The following is a 16,543-nucleotide window of genomic DNA, read 5'->3' as shown; positions in this document are numbered from 1 at the left end:
CGCCTTCTCACTTGTTATTATCCATGGGTACCTAACTTGGGAAAGAAAAAAAAATAAAAATCAAAAAGGTTTTGGCGGGCAGGCTCTGGGCAAGGAATGCCATTGTGCAAGACACTCAGCACCTTTTGCGAACGCGATTTTCATTTAACCCCCTCCCCATGATCTTTTCGTGCAGGCTAGCCTGTGCCTCTGTTAAGATCTACTTCCAAACGCTGTACTTCCACCCAATTCCTTCCAACGGTGGAGGAATCATTAAAAAAAAAAAGAAAAAAGAAAAAAAAAACCCTTAAAAATCAGTCGTGGTGGCTGTGCGATGATAAGGCTTGCAGTTAGCAGGAGGACTGGTATTTTGCAAAATAAATACATAGCTGAAGACAGAGCACGTGGATTCCTACAACAAAGAAGCAAAACCACCTTACCTCTCACCTCTTCCAGCCCCTGCCACCCCACCCGGGAGCCGCTGCACTTTTGATTCATTCCCCCGAGGGTGTCGCGGGACAGTTCTCACTGGAAACGTCTTTAGACAAAAATGAACTGCAGGGTACCAAAAAAAATAAAAAAATCCAGTTTATTCCACAGGAGGTAGCTCCCCTTGTGCCGCTTTTGGTTCAAAGAGATGGCTCCTAACCTCGAGCGCCCTCCCGCCGCCCTAACGCTGGTCCTGCCCGATGGGGATTGAGCGAGAGCCACGCTGCAGAGCTCAGGCCGGGTCCGAGGAGAGAGCAGGCGCACCCTCCGATCTCCCCCAGCAAAACTTCTTTCAACAGAAGCAATAGAAAGCTCTGTTTTTATGAACTGGCAGTATTTTACAGGTCTCCTCTAGGAAACGTTAGAGACAGGGTGTCAAGGCCACGGCCACGTTGCAAACGGGAGTGCTGGTGGGTGAGGAACCCCAAGGGTAGGACACACACAAAAAAAGCCAACAAAGGGAGACGGCTGGTGGAAAGCCCTCTTTACAGAATGAACGCCGCACGCTGATTACGAGGCAGAATTAAAGCCGACTCTGCAAAAAAAGAAGTTACGTGCACAAATAAACCCAACGACTGATGAGCCAAAACCATCCAGGACAATCCTTCCCGTCACCCAGTGTGACGCCGGGCCTCAGCTGACCCGCTGCAGCTTCTGCCAACCCTGCAAAACCACGCCACAAATCCCCACGGTTTCCCCCATTTCTTTTGTTACCCCCTAGAGATTTGGAATTACTTTTATTAAAACCCAAAAGGAGGGTATCGACATCCCAAGCCGCAGAAAACCGCTGTCCTCCAGAAAGCAAAATACAGTAACAGCGAAGTGATTCTTGTTTTAGTGTGTCAGGCAGGAAAGCGCTGCAGAGCGAGACACCCTGGGAAGAGAATTCCCGCTGCCCTGTTTACCAAACTGGGCAGAAAACAAAATAATTTAATCATCCAACCGCTGCATAGTTTAAAAGTACAACATATATACAGCTATAAATTAAATCTAAATAGATTATATTTTCTTTTCTTTTTTTTTTCTTTAAAGTTTTCTGTTATCACCAAATCGTCCAATTTCTCTCTCCGTCGGCAGTGACCAGCGCAGTCGCGAAGGGTCTCCTCCTGCTTCACGGCTTCTGCAGTTAGTTCGTGTTATTTTACACTCTACACGTTTGTTCTCGGGGTTGTGGGAATCCCAGGAGCAACGAGACTGTCGCACGCTAGCGGTGTCGGAAGGGAAGGAGGAAGACGAGCAGCTTGATTGCCTGTCCTAATCGCTGCCTGAGACGTAGGTGTTTCGGTGCAGACGGGCAGAGAGAAGAAAAGAGGGCAATTGTGCGTTGCTAATTCTCCAATTCCATTTTTAATATACAGTTTGATTCTTTTAAATATCGAGTCTGTCACCTCGGCTCAGTGCACTTCACCAAAAGTCTTCAGGCGTTTCGAGAGTCTGGGGACAAAAGCGGTAGCGGTGTCAGTCTCCGGACAATCGCACGTCACTGTACCTCCCCGTTCCTTCCCCCCCGTTACAGGCAGCAGCTTTTTCAGTCGCATTATTTCAATCCGCAGCGGGCCCTCCGCCTAAGAGCGGCTCTCTTTCCAGCCCACGGGCACAGAGAGGGAATTAAAGAAAAGCAAGCAATTAATGCCGGTCTATCGTGAAAGAAGAGGCGCAGTTACCAAAACAAGAGAGCAGGCGTATCAAGATAAGAATGGTTCCAAAAAACAAGATACACCCAAAAAAAGGCCAAACGCGACCCAGAGGATTTGCTTTAAGGGCCAAACTTTCAGACGCGCTCCTTTTGCCAAGGAAAATAAAAACCAAACAGAAACTCCTCTGCTAAACTCCCTTACTTGTGTCTAACAAATCAAGACTTGGTGCAAGCATCACCTGATTTTTTTTCTACAGAAACCCTGTTTTCAAATAATTCTGTGGTAGGAGACACCTGTATGTTTTACAGCCATCCCAGCAGTATCTTGTAGGTGAAATCAGCCCAGATAACGAAGCAGAAGAAGGACTCCAAACTCCGTGCCAATTGTGTTTGGTTTTTTCCCCCATTATTTTTGTGTGGTTCTCCTGTGACCCAGCATACCCAGTCTCAGGCGTGCTATCTGGGGCTCACTTTCATTCAAGCTCTCCAACCCCCGAGTTTTCCAGACTCCCCCTCAGCTCTTTTTACTTTGATTCCCAGTTTAACGCAGTAAGATACTTCTACAACCTGCTGTGAACTCTGGCCATTTGCTTTGTTCTCCTTGAGTGTCATGGGAAGGCAACGGGGGGGGCGGCAAGGAACATCTGTTTGGTAGGAGTCCGTTCCCTGTCATGGTATTGCTTCGAGTGCCAGGGGATAACAGCTTTTTCAGTAAAACAGACAATAAAGCAACCAAAAAAAGGTTAATTAAAACGTGGCGGGGGGCTGCCACAGACAGGTAAAAATTCCAACCAGGCAAGGAACACGCGGCCGTTGTTTCGAATGCGCAGTTGACAAGACCCGAGCTGAGTCGCCAACACGCCCGGGGCTTTTGCTCTGTTCCTAGAGACCCAACACCGACAGTGCCAGAGAAAACAGTGAGCTTGGAGAGAGCCGAGGGTGCCGACATGCAAACTAAACCAAATCAATTTCCCGATTAACGAGGGCACGCTTGACGGAGGGGGGGCGCTTCCCCCCCCCGACCCCCGCGACGTGTGCACATCCAGAGGAGACTCGTGAAGATCCGTGTCTCAAACAGAGATTTAAGTAAGTATGAAAAGCACTACGGTGCCCTGCTCCGCTGCCAGGGGAAGCATCACCAGCTCGTACTTAGACCTCTGCTGAGCGGGCAGGCGGTGACTATCCGTGCAGAGAGGCTTGAACGTCTGACAGTCTGCTACAGCTGGGGGTGCCCATCTTCTGTGCTCGCTGGTACAAATCCGAGTCTCCGAAGTAGCGCGCTCGGTACAACAAGCCTTCCTCTGTAAAGGGAAAAGCCCAGCGTTATGAACGTGACGTGGATGGAGACCCACCCGCCAGGCCACGTCCCACCACGGGGCTCTGCTGGGAACAGGAGGCACCTCCAGTTCTCCGAGGCGAGATGAAGCACAGGATGAGGTTGAGGAAATGCCCCCTGCCCTTTAGGACAGGATGGGTGTAACATCTGCTGACAGCTCATGCATCCCAGGGAAAACCTTCGGAACCTGACGGGAGCTGCCTCCCGTCCCAGGAGGCACATGAGGCAGCCTACACAAAGGTTACCCCAGCAGCGCAGGCAAGAAGGAACGCAGAGGCTCAAAGCATCAGCCTCATTTGGCACCACTGGGGGCCCTAACAGCCCCTCCTGTGTCCCAGGCACTTAAATCCTACCCCGGCCACTGCTCCAAGAGCTGTGATCATCACCCGCTAGGAACAGGCGGACAGAGAAGTGTGGTCACCCCTGGGACTAGGCAAACAGTTCGCTGCCCTCACCACACTCTGCCGCCTGGTTAGGTGACCAGATCATCTCTCGCGCTGCCTGGCTGGCTGGCTGTGCCTCCTAACCCTGCGTGCCCTCAGCAGCACGCAAGGCCATGTCACTGCTGCCACCGCAGCCTTCTGCGCAGGGATGGGAGGTGGGATCGAGGACACCACGGGCAGCAGACTTTCAGACACGGTCCCGGAACAACTGAAATATTACACAGAGCTATCGGGGGGCTCCTGAAAATGAGACGGCTGCAACCTTCCCCCTCCACTGGAAATCAGAGATATCCTACTGACATGGCAGGGAACCTGCGGGGCACAACTCATCACAACTCCTGTCTGACCAGTTCTACAGCAGCATTAAAAAACAAAACAAACCAAACCCCCCCCCACATACTGGATTTGTCACGAAGTCATAGATAGGAAAAAAAAGCCAACAACACAGGAAATGTGGTCACACGATGTTAAAGTATAACTTTAGCATAACTCGGTCCCCAGTAAAAGACCTTTCTGAAGCCAAACTCATGCAGCAGCCAAGACCCTCCGCTCCTGACCCCACAATACTCACTCTGCTGCTTCTCTTTCCAGCAGTTATTTCGAAGGTTTGCAATATAGTCGTCCTCCACGCTCCTTTCAACGTTTTTCAGGTTTGTGCCCGTGTATTCATCTGCAAAGTTCTCGGATACGTAATAGGTGACTTTCAAGTGCTCTGTCACTCTCCTGTGTATGTGACCCACAGACCTAGTTCAGGGAGAAGAGTCAGAACAGTGTAGGACACGCTTCAAGGGCAGAGCAAAAAGCTCCCAGCTCTTTATAATGCACAACATGCCACGATACCAAACAGCTAAAAGCATACATCGCTCCTCTGCATCCACAGACTTGAAGGTTTGGAAAAGGAGAGGCATTTTTGGTGGAAATGAAACGCCAACACAGGGAGAGAAAACCTGCCAGGCCTCTAGCTAGGTGGGCAGAGCTCTGAATACAGACATAACTCTGAGGCAGATTGCCCAAGGCTTAAACCCACTTAAAATAAAGTGTTCATTAGATTTTTCAGCACTAATTAAATCTCTCTGCAATTTCCTTGCTGATGACACCATCACCTGTTTTTGTCGGCGAGCCCCGAGGATGGTTACAAAGCTCAGAGGCTGATGCCTGTGCGGTGCAGGGTGAGAGCAGGCAGCGAGGCAGAACGGCGCCTGCGCAGAGGAGCACGGCAGCGCCGAGGTGAGGGCAGAGCAGGGGCTGGCTGTCACAGCTCCCCACGGACCCCCCCTTGCTCAGCAAGGCTGCCCGTCTGTCGAAGCCAGTCCCCTCTGCGAAGATATCTGCTAACCCCGAGAGCGTCAGCTTCCTCTGCCACATCACATGCCGCAACGAACACCGTTGCTGCGAGAACAAAATTAGACCCGCTCTGCACTTGAGCCTGCACCGACTAGTACAGAAAGCACTTTCTAGAAGGAAATCTCTTCTTACCCTACCCCCATGGATTTGCATTTCAGACAGAGCCCTGTACTTATTTTCCCCAACACGCCAGCAAACCTAGAGATACTGGGGCGTGTTTGCAAGCTGTAACACAGGACCTGTGCCCAAACGCTGGATTCATCAGGAACAGCTCCATCTGGAGACGTGCCCAAAATTTCCCATAATAAATACCAGCTGGCTGCTGCATTAAAAGCAAGCCTGATTCTTAAGCCAGGTATAAACATTAACTCATCCGGCTCGCCCTTCAGTCTGTTATCAGGGTTTACAGGAGTGATTCAAAGACTCCTGCACGTTTCATCAAGGTCCAGCACTCAGGGACGAGTGGTGGGTAACCGGATAGACTGAAGACGACCAAAAAGCTCTCTTGGCATTTTTCAAGACAAAGGCTAACGCATCCCCAGCAGTGCCTGCTGGCACAGATGCAGTCTGGAAGAAGCTCAGCTCGCTATTTTACCTGTCAAGACAGAGCCCTAAGCTCTCCCAAAGTTCATATTCCTCTTCTGTATAAAGATGAACTACAGAGGCTACAACGTGTGCCTGCAAAGGAGGAGTATTTAACTCGCAGAGCTTCGGCAGCATGCTTGAGTGTGAAGCATGAAAACAAGGGCAGGACCTGGCGCAAGAAACCTGCCACCACCAAGTCAGACATGCAATCGAGTCAGGCAAATTCGATGAGGTGCTATTGAAGAGCAGTGTGGTGCAGACAGGCCCACAACTAGACAGGTCTTTTGGCAGAAAGCTAGTTTTTTGGAAGAGATTTACAAAGGCAACGGAGTGACAAGTGGTTCTTTAGGACTCTGCCTTTCTCAGTGACAGTTTCGCTATCTAAAGTGGCATTAAAATCTCCGTGTGCCATTAAAACCTCACCAGGTTCAAAAGCTTCTCGCCTCCTGCCCACTGAGTCGAGCGCAGCGAGCTCCAGCTTTCTGCCAAAAGACAGCCAAGCACAGCATTTCCCTTTCCTTCAGGCAGCAAAAGGGGCCTGGCTGCCTGTGCGAGCGAGCAAGCAGCACCGCCTGCCGGCACGGCGCGCCTTTTCTTCCCGAGCTAATTTCATTTGAAGTGCCTCAGTCACTCAGGAAGAACGACTGAGGACGGGATCAGCTCATTTGCCGCTCTTGTCTAAATCCAAATCTGGAAATCAACTTGCCTGCTGCTACCCAAGCAGGCAGAGACAGTGACAGCACAGGGAACCGAGCAGCAGAGAAACACCTGGGGTTCAGGGATGGCTTTACTCTGATAGCTGACAAGGCTGGTAGCAAATCCCTGCCCACTTAAAAGCTGCCCTCCACTGAATGTCTTCTTGCCCCATAAACCACCTCTTCACCAGTACAAAACAAAGTGGTATAATGCTTAATTTTATAGCCCTAATATCAACTGCAGAAATCACATCTCAATGCTCTTTAGCCTTTCAGAATAACCCTTAACTGTGCCGTCTTCAAGACCGTTCCATCTTTCAGTTCCAAGCACTAATGTCAGAGTCTTTAACTTGGACTCGAAAGCTAAGCTGAGCTTTATAGTATTTAACATCATCAATGGCAAATGTTGTCACCTGTGAAATTAAACAGGGCCCACTGGCTGTAACCAAGTCTACTGTCTTTAAATACACATAAGGAACTTCCACTGAAAAGACATTAAGCTTTTGCCAAGAATGATGCAAGCAGCCAGAAATCAAGCCTGTTTTCTCATTCTTTGTTGGCACTGCAAAGTGAGTAAGAATAAAGACTCATTTAATTTGTCAGCCAAGTGAGCAGATCGGGGCATTTCCACAGGATCTAGAATGAAACAGCTTCACTTTCGCATAGTAAATATCTGGCCGTAGCTGTTTCACGGAAAGATTAGAGTTCAAAAATAGGGGATTTCTCTGGGAGTGTCTTTTACTCAACAGGGACGTCTTTTATTCCTTCTTCTCTTCCTCTACTGCTTTGCGCTGAGGCTTTCATGAAGAACAGATCTGGCTTTTCTTTTTCACACCTCAATTTAACTCTACATCTCAATTCATTCTGCATATGGGATCTCAGTGCTGGGCTGTAGTCTCTCAAAGTCACTTTGTCTATCCCTTTCTAGGACAGATGCACCTAGCTGCGGGTATGGGCTGCAGAAGGTCTCTGTCAAAGAACAACCTCCCTTCGGCAAGTGAGCACCCCCACAGCTTCCATCTCAAGACCTGTTTGAGAACCAGGCCTTCACTGATGTGTGAGACATCTGGCAGCAAGGGCAACTATGATGGAATAAAGCAAAATAAACCCAAACCAAACCCACAGGAAAAACAAACAGTCTAGATCCCTACCCCATCACCCCACCCTGCCCTCCAGAACCGAACCCCCTCCCCAGCTGGATAAGTTGTAAAGTAAAGGGTACTAACGGCCTCTGGCTCAAACTGTAGGGCGGGCTGGAGACCATCATCTGGCTGAGAGCAGACACAATGATCAGGATGAGGATAGGCATCAGCTGGACAAACAACCCAAGGCCACCCTGAAGGAACAGAAACACAGAGTGGAGTGCCACCCATACACTTGTACGCAAGGATCCCATAGCATTGCTCTCCCTCCTTCCCTCCCAGCCCTAACACAACCTCGATTCTCCTGCTTTTCGCAGGCATTCGGCTTAGGAGGCACCCCAAAATAACTGGGGGGAACCTGGCAGCCCAGAGTTCCCCTCCAGAAAGGGCAGCGCGACTCCGAAGACCCAAACCCACTGCCTCTTCTCCAGGTGTGACAAAGGACTGAGGGGACTGGCAGGGGGACCCTTGTGAGGGAATTTCAAAAGCCTCATGCCCATATTTCGGTTTTCTAGAGCATATGTGGTTTCTGTCCTGCTTGTGCTAGTGAGCAGAACTGGTTTTAAGGTAAGCCTTCTCACCTCTTCAGTGTCATATGAAAGTAATTCCCCCCCTACCTTACCTCCTGAGCTCCCTCCAGTTCCAGCAAAGTACACTTTCCCCATAAGCTTGAGAAAAAATATTTAGGAAGTTCTTGTCGTTTGTTTTGTTGTTGTTTTTTTTCTTTTTTTTAAATATAATTGGCTATGCCCAGGAAATACTAATCTTCAGTACATAACCCTGGTGTCTTAAATAGTAAGTCCCTTATTCTCACTTCTCTAGACCAGAGGGGCTTGGAGTGCTGGAGATATACTTAGATTTTCTGTGATGGGAAACCATAAAAATAGCTCATGCTATAAAGTGTCTTCCTTTGTTAATTAAGCATGACAGATTAGAAACACCCCATCTTCAACACCGGAATAAAAGGGAGAGTGAGCTCACGTTGGGAGGAGCCACAATTATCCGTATTATCTGAAAAGTGGATTTACCTTTTGAAATGACAGAATTAAATCAGAAAGAAAATGCTTATTCCGTGGTAAAGACAGGTACACTTTACTGGCGCAATCTTATTTCAAGGCAGCACTTTTTCAAGACGCACCAGTGTCTTTCCCACTGGACGATAGCTATGGGAGTCCTGGGAGAACAACCACCAGTAAATTAAACCGCAGCTTGGTGTAAATTCTCAAGGCAGCTCACTTCCCACGAATTCAGCTTTCTGTTCAGGGGGGTGGAAACGAGCAGGGCTGTTTCACAAGACAGCCACACCAACTAGCCCGCAATTCGTGTGTTGGAAAAACCTTTAGACTCCCAGCCCCCCCCGGGCCTGTTCTCCACTTACGTCACCCTGATGTTCTCGTCTGTCCTGCCTCTGATGGTAGGTATATCGCATCCTGCCATTGCTGTATACGTGAACGTTACCTACAGGCAAAAGAAAACTGTTACACAAAAGGCAGAGTACATAAGGCAGTGCTGGCTGGCCTGGAAGGAAACACAAAAGGCGGCCGTGTTCCACGTCAGCCTCACCAAGAAAAACACAGTAGGAAAAAGTAGACTGGGTGCTGACGACAGCAAACTCAAGAATTTTAACTTTGAACATCGTCAGAATGGGCTTGATCTGTTTCTTTGGTTCAGGCCACACTCAGCAAAGATAAAAGGAGATAGAGACTGAAAAGGAACCCATGCTGTGCTCACGCTTAAACACCGTGGTCTGCTGTTGCCACCGCTCTCAGTTCAGCCTGCTTCACGTAGCCAGCAGCCACGCCAGCCAGTTCAGAGCTGGAAGGAGGACAGCACATCTGCCCGGCTGGGCTGCTTCCAGGCTGGAGCTGGGATGTCTCAGCGAAATGGTGATCTGACAGACCTGCGCTATTCCCGAGATCCCTGCCTATGTCCCAGTGCATAAAGGTCCGTGGTTTCGGTCAGCAGACCACACGGCCAAAGCCCCTGACTGAAGCCACTCCATCACGCTGTTGTGACAGATAGCTGCAGCTTCGGTGCGAAATGGATAGGGGACTCCACAGGAGACTGACAGAAGAATTCATACAAAAAAATTCTATTCATCACCTGAAGGCAGTATTTACAAAATGAGCTCTATAAGCCACAGCTGAAAAAAAAGAGTATTCAGAAGGTGCACTATGAGCTCTATAAGCCACAGCTGAAAAAAGAGTATTCCGAAGGTGTACCGAGCAGATTATGTCTGAAGGCAAACTGGTGGTGGGCACAGAGATCCATTTATAGGATTCTGTAGGATCATAGGAAAATTCAGGTTGGAAGCAACCTCAGGAGGTCTAACCTCCTGCTCAAAGCAGGGTAAGCTCTGTCGAGAGAATATCTTCTACATGCCTCCTCACTTCTAATTGAATTTACTTTAGATTAAAACCAATTACAAGAAATAATTTTGGTAGTTTTTCCAGCCTAAAAACAGAACTCTTCCCTGTCTTGTTTTAAATGTCAAAACTACAGCTGAAAAGGGAGACCAGCTGAGAAAGCGGTCATGAATTCTCTTGGGACAGCAGGGAAAGGAAAAAAGATTGAGCTAAAATAGCACCCTGCTGTTTTTACCGGAGTAGTTTTACCACTCTGACAGGCAGAACATGAATGCTGCAAAAGGCTTCAAGACGCCTTTGCAAGTACTTGACGTTAGCGTGTTAATTCTTACATACCAGATAGGAAAGAGCTACCAGAGTAAATCTTCTCAACTGAAACAAAAATATTTATTTTTCCAAGTTGGTCCACGGAGGTCAAATAACCACTGCCTCCACTGCCAGACAAATATGAATAGAGCAAATGCAAGGGAGTCTAAAATACCCTTATCCTTATATTAAATCTGTGTCTTTTTGATCGGAACTGATCAAGTGAAGGAACAGTCACTCAGTTCTTTCCTGCTACCCAAACCACGATCAGCACTGCGGACAGACAGGATACTGATTTCATTTTCAATTCAAGAGGTTTAAATTATGCTCTAGAAATAATTTTCTTTCCTCTTTTCTTTCCTCTTTTTTATGGGATACAGTGGAAACAAGGAAGTGGACGCTGACCTCGGAGAAACTGCTTCAGCTGCGTGGCAGAGCAGATACAGATCAAGAACAAGGCCCAGGCGTTACCACAGTTTGTTCTGATGAGAAGATTTAACTTCTAAAACCACCAGGCAGAAAAGCCTTCTGCAAGATAGGATTATTTTTACAACTAGCCTTAAAACAAGTCATTTTTTGTTCTAGCATTCAACCCAACTTAGTAACAACTAACGTCGCCAGCATGCAAACAAATACCTGAAGTTGGGAAGAAGTCCAGCTCTGATGGCATTACCTACTGGATGCTGAGTTCTCCAAGTACCCGTCTGAACAATTTAGAAAACTCTAGGTGTTTAGGTCATGTGCGAAGGAGAACTCTCTCTCATCAAACTCAGCAATCCTCGCACGGCCAAATAAATCACTACTGCATGGTTGCTTTGTCAAAAGGATCGGGTCCCATTCAAGAGATTAAGGTTTAACGTGCTTACTAGAAGGAAAACCACCACCAAAAAACATGTTGAAGAGGTCCTCGGGGGAGATGTCTGCCTCAAACCCGCGGTGGAAGTCCGAGTGACTGTGTCCGTGCCGAGCAGGGTTGAGTTTCTCGTCTCCAAACTGGTCGTATTGCTTCCTCTTCTCTGGGTTGCTCAATACCGCGTACGCGTTACCAATGGCTGAAATATTGACAATAAGGAAGCAATTAGCTTCTTTCTTCTACAGATAATACATCTAGCCCCGCAAACTGCCAGGACTTGCCTTTCTCATTACACAAATGAGATTCTCAGCTACCCACATCTTTTCAACAGGCTACTTCGGCAGCACAACACCAGTACCTGGCACGCTTCTCTGGCAAACACAGACAGAAGGAAACCACACCAACGGGCTCAATGAAAAAGGCCTCAATTAATTCAAATGAAGAAGTTATGATACGACCGGTATGAATTCCCTATATGTCCCTGGAGAAACCCTCTCAGATGAATGAAACTACAAATTGCGAAGGAAATACTGGTAGTAAAGCAGCTACACGTTTCACTTAATTAAGCTTGTTATTTCTTTTGAACAACCAATGCCCAAATCCTTCAGCCATGAGCAACTGTATAGGAAAATACAATTTTATTAGACAAATTTTATTCAAAAGTGTCACTAAGGGAATTCGATGACATAGCCTAAAACCAGAACTGCAAAGAATTTAAATACGGGCAAGATCACTGACAGACTTTAAAATGTCCCATAAAGGTTAGTAAGGAAACACTGGTGAGAAGTTGTGTCTGTCAGCTATGGATTTCAAAATTTCCAGATGCCAGAAGTAAGGTGCATAATTACAAGGGCTGTTAACCAGTGCCTGTGATGGTGGAAATGTACTGGAACTAAAGCCCCGCCAGTTCCCCAGGTCACTCTCCTTCCAACCTCAGCACATTTGAGCCTTTCTACGAGAACGTCTGCCTGCCACCCTCCTATTTCTGTACTTCTCTCTCAACACGTTCCAGCTTACCACTTCCCCTCTGTACCAACCCACCCAAGAGCCTCCCCGCGTGACTGCAGAGCCTATCCTCTCTCCTCCCTGTGTTGCAAGGAGGCAAAAACGTTCATGGCAGTAGTTGCCTGGTGTATAAAAGGCAGGGGCAGAAGTGACAGAAAAGGGAGATACATGCCCTTTGGAGGAGATGAACTCCAAGATTCAACGTTTTCCCCGTAGTCAAATCGAGGTGTATGGTGTCTCCTTGGACGAGAGATTTGGAGAGTGTAGGATGTAATGTCAATATGCTCATTCTCCTTCTTGGTTATAATTAGCGCACACAGAGCAAACACTTATACAACCAGGCAAGGAAGCTGGACGACAAGGACTGACTCTCAGCGTATTAGCTTGTTCGTTCAAACTGTGTGGTTAAGCAACGAAAATGGAGCAGTTCAGGGTTTTGTTCGTTGTCCGACTTTTGCTGGCAAAGCCCAAGAAACACCTCATTCCAAATCAGGATTTTAGCTCAAAGTAGCTGGGTTCAACTCTTTTTCCAACGTCAGCCAAAGGTAGCGATGCAAATCTGCTACAAGACAGACCGCAGCCAACTGCAACTACAGACTGAGACAAGGTCTCAGGACAAGACATAACGCTTTATCAGCTGTTACTGGGAAGACGAATGCCAAGACTTCAGCTAATACATCAACGAAAGAAAAAATTAACTAAAATCCTCATAGCAGTGCACATTTCCCCCTTCACCCTCTGGAACCAAACAGCTGGACTTCAGCGAGCCCCACAGACTAGGTGCTCAGCTTGGGGGCTGAAGGATGGGGGAGCCGACGAGGCAAGGCTCGGAGGAGAGATAACCTGAGAGCAGATAGCTCTGCAGTGGAGGATAAAGGGCACCTTGCTTAACGCACGACTTCTGGCACGTAACTCTTGTCAAAGCCTTCGGCAAACATCATTATTTAAGATTACAGGTGAAGAAACCTGCCTTTCGCCACTTAGCAAGGATTGAAGGAGAAACTATCGAACAGAGGCTTACTGCACATGCGGCGTAGATCGATGTCTGCAAACACACACTCTAATCTGGCCCCCGTACTAAAAAAGGCTCTCCCAAGTAGCTGAGGGTCAGCTCATTATTTGCTAACAGCAACACACTTATCAGTTATGGATTTAAGTCTTAAAAGACTTGAACAAACCTTACATAAGACTTTTACTGCTGAATTCACGTCTGCTAGAAGTTTACCCGAATACTGTACCAATACCCTCACACCAGGCTAGCCTTGCTCCCTGCTCCAGCAGAACTCTCACACGTTTCACTCCCAAGATGGCCAGAATCAGACCATACTATTTAAATGCCTTAACACTGCAAAACCAGTGCTGTACAACCGGCATCCAAAAGCACTGTGTTTCGCTCAACAATAATCGGACTACCACAGCTTGCAAGGGAAAAAGGGGTTTTATGTTCCAAGCAACGGCATTTCTCTTGGAAAATTACTCCAGTTTTAAGGTATCTTATTACCCACAAAACATCCCTGCTGCATTTGTAGAGAGGCCCTGAGTATCAGGCTCTTTACTGATAACTGAACAGCAGAACTGAAGCTCCCAGTGACCTTTTTTTGAGTTCTGGCTGGGTTCAGTTGTACGGCTGGTGCAGTTTCGCCCTAAAAAGTTTCAGCTGGGGTTTCTATCCATTAATTCTATCTGCAGGCTTTTGCAATGGTCAGGTGCCGAGCGCTCGCTTAGAAACCTGAAGGCTTGCTGGCTGCCCGAAATGCTCAATGAGTGGAAGAGTCTAAATAACCAGTTCTGAAGAAGATGAGTTTCCTGCCATTGGGCCTGCCCAGCAACGTTTCTCTGGAGGGATTCGTGAACCCAACGGCTGCTTTTGGTGCTGCACAACCTGCTGGGTCTCTGCTGGATTTGTCAGTAGACACGAGTGCACCCCGGCACCTGCCCTGTGCTGGACATGGAGCTTCTCCCTGCTAGGTGAATGCTCCTGCATCTCTCTCTCAAAAAAATTATGGTTAACATCCCGAGGGAATTTCCTCCTGGGCAGAGTGGCAGGAGGCTGGAGCAACAGACAGGAAAGGCTGCTAGGAGAAAGGGAAGGAAGGCTTCTCCTTGTCCGATGAGCAGAGGCAAAGCTTATCCACGCCAACCTGTGTTTACTATTTTAAGCTTAGGGGAGCACTTCGCTCGTAATACAACCAGCTCAGAAGAAAAGATACAAGAGCAGCTTTATTTCACTCTAACAGACTCGTGAGGTTGTTTTTAAGCCCTTGCTAGCCCAACTCAGCACCATCGCCTGACAGTTGAGGGCAAATCACAAAGTTGGAAATGTTCTTTACCTTTAAATGCCTCTGTAGCCCCTGGTGCGTGGTTCTTATCTGGGTGAAATTTCAGTGCAAGTTTCCGGTAAGCCTTTTTCAGGTCCTCATCAGAAGCTTCTCTGTTTACTCCCAGAATTTCATAGTAATCTTTGCATTGCTTTACCCTGCCAGCAGAGAGGGGAGAAAACTCAGACAGTTAGTTTCAGCTGTAAAAAACACTTTGCATTGAACACGTCTACTCTGCAACATCTCACGCACCACAGTTTCGATCGATGTTGTTCGGTGAACTCTGGTTTACTCAGCTCTAATTCCTCAGAGGGTGACCCAATATTTTTCACAGACTCATTCCCACTGTGCCTGCATTACTAGCACGCAAACACGCTCACTGAACGAGTCAAGCCAGTAGAGGTGCAAGAGCCTCTCCTCGGGCAATGATATCACCCGCTGAAGAATGCGATCGGCAAATAAGCTTCAGATTCATCATGCTCACGTTTTGGAGGCTATTTGGGAGGGACTACACACAACAGGCCAGGATCTGAAGGATAGCTGGGCTATTGGCTTTTTCCCCCTCCTCTCCTCAGACTCGGTTAATTCACAGACCTAAAAATAACATCAGCTGAATTCTAGAGGAAGAAAGAGGGAGCTGCCCAGGCCTGTGTGCACAGCCCAGCTCGTTCTGGGTACACTTGCAGCCCAGCGATGGTTTCTCCTTCTCACGTGACTTTGATGAGACAGAATACAGCAGGCTGGGTTTCTGGAGAAATGGATGACGTAACAAGCACCCCCATAAGTCCATTAGCCAGAGCAGTTCTTGCGCAATTCACACCGTGCCCATAAACTCAAACAAAGTTTACCAAGTGACTGCGCCTGCAGTTCAGTCCTTCAGCTTTCAGTATTTACAAATGGTAGAAACGAATAAAGAACAGCTTGAAACACGGTTTGGAAAACAGACAACTGGAGAAAAACGTCCTGGGACTTTCCAGCAGGAGCTTTAGAAGTGTATCATGCTAAGAGAGTGAAGAGTCCTGCGGTGGATTTCTACTTTATCAGGCTCTAAGAGAGACTACGAGCAGAGCATCATCAGGAGAGAAGGACACGACTGTGCCTTGTCACTTGCTACTAGACCAAAGCTGAGAGCAGGAGGACTGCCTACAGCCACGAGCCATGACTTCCACCTACAGGATCTCAGGAGCACATGGGATTTTTCACAGCATTACTGAGTAACAGTAAAGCAAACATTAACGTGAAGTCCATGAGATGAGTGCATCCAAAAAGCCTCTTTGGACCTCAGCCAGGGAGAGGCCTACGTGCCTACAGTTCTAGCCCCCGTGCATGCCTCTGGGGGAAACTCATCCCTCATAGACCCAACCCAGCTGCCTCCCAGGGCTGCTGTAGCTATAAATCCTCCCAGGTATGCTTTTAACACCCAGGCAGTTAAAACCCACTCAATACAGTTCAAGGCACTGTGAAAACCAGACCGGTATCACATGATAAACTCAAACAAACCACGGACTGAAGCCACGGAGAGCTGTGCACGCACCTCTTCACTGCATCCACCTGGTCCTGAGTGTAGCCCTTGGGGGCCTCCCCACCAGCCTCTCCGTTGGCCGATGGGAAGTCTCCGCTCATTTTCTTGAACTGGGGGTTTGTGGACTCCTTGGATTGGGACTGGCCATTGGCCGATTGCTCGTTCTTGTTGAGTGACTCAAGCAGAACTGAAATGAGAAAAAGATGAAATGGAAAAAAAAAATAGTTAGAGACTGCCAAGCAGGTCAATCTCTAAGACTCCCCAGCCTTTGTCAGAAAGACCCTCACCTTTTCACCCAAGGAACCCTTGAGCTCCTGCTGCTTCTTGCCCAGATACGAGGGCTACTGCTGAAGATATTGCCTGCTTCTCCCAATACACGCAACCTGTACCAAAACCCCAAGCCTATCCAGCTGGATAGTCCAGGAGCCACAGGGGATCACCAAAGCGGTGCATCCTCATCCTCTCCATTTTTTTCCACATCTCTCCTTAACAGTGAAGAATTTCCGCATTTTTTCTCTAGCATA

At 48.0% G+C, this 16,543-nt stretch overlaps 1 protein-coding gene across 1 annotated transcript; it reads right to left on the bottom strand.

Moving 5' to 3' along the window:
• Positions 1–1,654: 1,654 nt before the first annotated feature.
• On the bottom strand, positions 1,655–16,201 carry DNAJB12 (DnaJ (Hsp40) homolog, subfamily B, member 12). The gene is made up of 8 exons (XM_009895775.1): positions 16,032–16,201; positions 14,510–14,655; positions 11,188–11,373; positions 9,028–9,107; positions 7,734–7,843; positions 4,455–4,627; positions 3,254–3,405; positions 1,655–1,902 (listed from the first exon to the last, which is right to left on the bottom strand). The coding sequence occupies exons 1-7, from the start codon at positions 16,118–16,120 to the stop codon at positions 3,284–3,286; spliced, it is 906 nt and encodes a 301-aa protein (XP_009894077.1). The 5' UTR covers positions 16,121–16,201; the 3' UTR covers positions 1,655–1,902; positions 3,254–3,283.
• Positions 16,202–16,543: the final 342 nt, after the last annotated feature.

The sequence above is a fragment of the Charadrius vociferus genome, unplaced genomic scaffold (genome assembly GCF_000708025.1).
Source record: "Charadrius vociferus isolate BGI_N301 unplaced genomic scaffold, ASM70802v2 scaffold1452, whole genome shotgun sequence".
Classification (NCBI taxonomy): Eukaryota; Metazoa; Chordata; class Aves; order Charadriiformes; family Charadriidae; genus Charadrius; species Charadrius vociferus.
This window is presented reverse-complemented; position numbering and strand designations above follow the sequence as displayed.